The sequence below is a fragment of the Balaenoptera acutorostrata genome, chromosome 2, assembly GCF_949987535.1.
Source record: "Balaenoptera acutorostrata chromosome 2, mBalAcu1.1, whole genome shotgun sequence".
NCBI classification, from domain to species: domain Eukaryota; kingdom Metazoa; phylum Chordata; class Mammalia; order Artiodactyla; family Balaenopteridae; genus Balaenoptera; species Balaenoptera acutorostrata.
Window position 1 is genome coordinate 18,023,369 of NC_080065.1, and position 5,182 is coordinate 18,028,550.

Sequence of the window (5,182 nt, forward strand, 5' to 3'; positions counted from 1 at the left end):
AGGCCAGCGTGCTCCAAGGGCACCCGAGAGAGGACTTGTTGCCTACTGAACTGGGTTCTCTGGCAGGTCCTGGAAGGCTTTCAAAAGCCAGTTTTCAAGATCTGTCTTCTTCTGAGGGTCTATATTTCCATCGCCATCAAATGCGAAGCCTTCAGAAGCTCTGTGGGGGGAGGAATTCTGGGCGGCCAACCCTGGGCCCGCCCCTTCCGTTGTGCGTGGGAGGAGCCCAGCCCCCAAGGGCTGAGGAATCACGGGACTTCCGGGTGGGCGTGGCCCCAGCCCCAGAGCTCTATATAAAGGGGCTGGGCGTTTCCTGTCGTCCAGGGATCCTGCCTCTGAGGGGACTGCAGCCGGAGCGAGATTCTCCGCGGCTGGCTCTGCAGAAGAAAGGACCCAGGGCGAGAGCTTTCTGACCTGCGGGCTTTCAACCAGTCAGTCAGTGGGGCTTGTTTAAGGTGCTGAGTTTGCGGGCATTCGTTATCCACGCATAGAAAAGGCATCTCGAAGGGCAACTGTCTTTACGTTGTGGGAGGCAGTGGAAACCTGTGTTTCTCTGTGTGTGTGTGTGTGTGTGTGTGTGTCAGCGTATAAATACAGCAGCAAGGCTGACCTTCCCTCGTCTCGTCTTTGTCATTGCAGGTCGCCGATCAGCCGAGCCCAGCCCGAGCCCCCGCGTCTTGCGGCGCCGGGATGGCCAAGGCCAGCGCGTCGCTCCCGGGCAAAGGTCGGGGCACAGGTGTGTCGGGTGAGGGAGGAGGGGTGCCCCTGGGCCCCGGCCCCAGCCGCCTGGACCGAATCCCGCGGGACCGACTTGAGGGACTGAGGAGAGCCTGTGACGAGGAAGGCGAGCTCAGGCGTCAGGACGGCCCGCGTCCAAGGGCAGGTGAAGAGGCAAACTCCTCGTCACGTCCTCCTGCAGCCAAGAGACGGAAGGTGGCCACCAAGGGGAAGAGAGCGGGGAAGCGGGACATGGACGAATTGGAGGCGCAGAGGATGAGAACGCTCGTGTCTTCTATGAGCCAGGAGCAGCTGGACCGTTACGAAGTGTATCGCCGATCAGCCTTCCCCAAGGCCACCGTGAAGCATCTGATCCAGACCGTGGCCGGCTCGACGGTGTCCCAGAACGTGGTCATTGCCATGTCCGGAATGGCCAAGGTCTTCGTCGGGGAGGTGGTCGAGGAGGCTCTGGACGTGTGTGAGAAGTGGGGGGAAACGCCCCCACTCCAACCCAAGCATATGAGAGAGGCTGTTCGGAGGTTACGCTCCAAGGGGCAAATCCCCGGCAGCAAGCACAAGAAGATCCTATTCTTCTAGGCCAGGGCCAGCGAGGGCCTGTCGCCGAGGAACCAGTCCTGCTGGCAGAGCAGCCTCCTGACCCTGAGACGTTGCCCCACCCATGCAGCTCCTGTATTTCTGGCCACCGGGGATTTCCCCAGGATGGATAAGCAGAAGAAAATTGGAGAGAGAAGATCCACCACACCTCCAGCTGCTTCTCTGAAAAGACCAAAAACACCCAGAAGCCTCTAGACAGCTGGAGGAATCATCAGGAAAGAGAGACGACCCAGCCAGCGTACGTGTATCAGAAACGATATGTGGAACATCGCTCTGGAACCCGTGGGCAATGGAATTGTAAGAAAGGGATGTTGCGAACGGTTCCGCGCCCATCCATCTGATAAGCCAGATGAAAGGAACCGATTCCTTGAGAGACGCCACCTGCCACAACACACCCACGAAGAAACAGACTGCAAAGGCCTCTACCTATCATAGACATTGAATCCATACTCAACAACCATCCCTATCCCAGAATACCAGGCCCAGAGGCGTTCACTAATGGATTCTAGCAAACACTTAAAGCAGAAATTATACCGCTCCTCTACAATCTCTTCCAGGAGGTGGAAGCTTAGGGAATTCTTCCTAACTCATACCATGAGACCAGCCTTAGCTTCATCCCGTGACCCAAGGCATTCGCAGAGAACTAGACACGACTATCTCTCGTGCAGAGAGATGCCAAAACCCTGAATCACCTTTCCGCTAACCACATCCAGCCATGGGTAAGAAGAGGCATAGATGGCTGGAGCTAGTGGGACTGATTCCAGGTATCCAGGGCGGGCTCAGCCTTCAGACACCCTTGGATGGGATCCATGACCCATGCATAGGCCAAGGGAGAAAAATCACAGGACCCTACCGAGAGATAAGATAAAAGCCTCGGACAAAGTCCCACACTCACCCACTCCTGATGAAACTAGAAAGGCAGGGGAATGTAGCTCGATCAGGAACCTCTTGCAAAGAGCTGCAGCTTGTCGGCACTCTTGCAAATGGTGAGGAAGGAACTCGAAGCTCCCAGCAAGATCCCGGGAAGAGGCAAGCATCTGTCTTCTCACCACTCGTTTCCTACCTGGGGCCGGGGGTCGTAGCTAATGCCCGAGGTCAGGCAAAGTTTGAAAAGGCTTAGGGATCGGGAAGAAAGCATCAAAGCATCTTCATCTGTTCCCTGATGGCCTATCAGAAAGCAGTAGACTTATGTACCTTCATTCCCATTGTACCCTGCAACCTTGCTAGGATCAATCACTTGTCAATCCCAGGATTATTTCCGCCCCGAGTTTTGCTCAAGTCTTTCTGGTTTTCCTACATAATTGTGTAGGAAATCTGTTGAACCAACCCCCTTTGATTCATTCTTCCCGAGGCTTATGCGTTTGATTAACTTGGCCTGACGTAGAGCATCAGCTAGGACTGCCGATCTGAGAAAGGAACCCTCATTCACTGCTGCTGAGAATGCGAAACTGGACAGCCACCGTGAATGGATAGAGGGGTATGCCCCGCGACAAATTCATCTCTTGAAGCCCAAACCGCCAATGAGACTGTCTTTGGGGCTAGGGCCTTCAGCGGAGTAAATACGGTCAAAGGAAGCGCTCTGGCTGAGCTCCACACCCCGTGACTATCAGATGTGAAGATAGGGACTTCAGAGAGGTGATTCAGATCCAAGGCACGGCTTCTGGAGGGGCCCCGATCCAGCAGCACTGGTGTCTTTCAAAGTAGAGACCGAGGCACCAGGGATAGTACAGCCAGAGCCAAGGCCATGCCAGGACACAGCCGGACAGTGGACAGATGCAGCCCAGGAGAGAGGCATCACTGAACAACGAGTCGGCTCGCAACGCGATCTGGCAGTTTCCAATCTCCAGAAGGGTGAGAAAATAAATACACGTGCGTTGGCGCGAGCCTCCAATCTGTGGTGTCTTTGTGAGTGGGCAGCGCTAGGCGACTAAGGCAGCACCTGGGGAAACAGTGTGGCAGCTTCTTCCAAAACAACACATACTCTAACCCTACAAACCAGCTCCTTGAAGCTCGCCCAAAGGAGGGGAACATGGGTGCCCGCACGCAGCAACCTGCATGCGGACATTCGTAGAATCTGCGTTGCAAACTGCCAGACTCAGCAGGAACCAAATGCCCCTCAGTAGGGAAGAACCGTCAATGAACTGTGGCCCATCCAGACACGGGACTAGTACTGGGCGCTCGAAAGAAATGAGTCATCAGGCCAGGACAAGAGATGCAGAACTCCAAAGGCCTACTGACCAAGTGAAAGAAACCAATGTGAAATGGCTACAGACCTCAGCATTCCAATGATAGGGACATTGTGGAAGGGGTTAAGCCATGGAGACCGTGGAAACATCAGGAGTCGGCAGGGATTAGGGTGGAGGAAGGGAGGACCAGGCGGAGCGCAGAGCGGGTTGAGGGCAGGACAGCCATGCCTTGCGTGCCATGCTCGAAGGGTGGATCCCTGACATGACACGGGAGGGTTCAAGATCCATGGACTATACCATGTGTCAAGGGGGGTGCATCCTGTGAAACATATGTACCCCCGAGATTCCAGATGTGGATGGTGAGCAGGGGTGTACACTAGGGGGGACAGGGGATGGGTCCATTCGATTTGGCCCCAAAGAAACCCGAAAATGTTTGAAAATACAGAAGTATTTAAAGAGGAAAGTTGAAGCCTTGCCATGAGGTCTGCCTACCTATTTCCATGTCTACGGCTTGGGGGAGAATATGGCCTGGGCCACACTGGCCTGGCAGAAAAGGCCTCCTGAGGAGTGACCCTCCGGGCTTTCTGTATTCCCCTCTGCAGGCCAGCGTGTTCCAAGGTGCACCCGAGAGAGAACTTGATGCCTACTGAATTGAGTTCTCTGGCAGGTCCTGTAAGGCTTTCAAAAGCCAGTTTTCAAGATCTGTCTTCTTCCGAGGGTCTATGTTTCTATTGCCATCAAATGTGAAGCCTTCAGTAGCTGGAGGAATTCTGGGCGGCCACCTGGGGCTCACCCGAGTATTTTATAATCATGAATTCTATAAGTAACTTAGATTAATTATGGAATATGTGTCACTGTTTACAAAGGAGAGATGAAGAATAGTACACATTTGTTTCCATGTAAAATCCATCATCAGTACTGGGAGAATCTTTTATTACCTGCAGCTGCATAATTTCAGAAAGTGTATGTGTTTTTGAGATTTTATAACTTTGTTATTTTCATAAATATTTTTAAATGCAGAATTTTTTATTCAGATTCCTTCTTGGCTTTTCAGTATAGGAAACCTAATTTCATTGTTTTATAGGGGAGTAAATTAGGGTATAATAACCAACATCTTCATTATTCTTATTCATTCTTACTCCTTGGCCCCCATCTTTTCAGCTTTATCAAAATTGCTTTCTGAAATAAGTTTTAAAATGTGAGAATTAGAGTTTCATGAAGCAGAGTTTTCAAAACACTGATCTATCCATATGCTGTCATTTTAGAATTTAGGAAAAATTTTTTAAATTAATTAATTAATTAATTAATTTTTGGCTGCATTGGGTCTTCATTGCTTCACACAGGATTTCTCTAGTTGTGGCGAATGGGAGCTACTCTTCGTTGCAGTGTGCAGGCTTTGCATTGTGTTGGCTTCTCTTTTTGCGGAGCACGGGCTGTAGGCACGCGGGCTTCAGTAGTTGTGGCACGCGGGCTGTAGTTGTGGCTCGCGGGCTTTAGAGCACAGGCTCAGTAGTTGTGGCTCACGGGCTTAGTTGCTCCTCGGCATGTAGGATCCTCCCGTACCAGGGCTCAAACCCGTGTTCCCTGTATTGCAGGCGGATTCTTAACAACTACGCCACCAGGGAAGTCCCAGAATTTAGGAAATTTTAAATTATCCTATTATC

At 52.0% G+C, this 5,182-nt stretch overlaps 1 protein-coding gene across 1 annotated transcript; it reads left to right on the top strand.

Annotated features, from left to right (window-relative positions):
- The first annotated feature begins 690 nt into the window (after positions 1–690).
- On the top strand, positions 691–1,314 carry LOC103013007 (transcription initiation factor TFIID subunit 11-like). The gene has a single exon (XM_057539784.1). It carries the CDS (start codon positions 691–693, stop codon positions 1,312–1,314), a length of 624 nt encoding a protein of 207 aa, XP_057395767.1.
- Positions 1,315–5,182: the final 3,868 nt, after the last annotated feature.

Excerpts from the sequence above, each read along its gene's own strand:
- LOC103013007 (XM_057539784.1), top strand. The coding sequence starts at position 691 with ATGGCCAAGGCCAGCGCGTCGCTCCCGGGCAAAGGTCGGGGCACAGGT.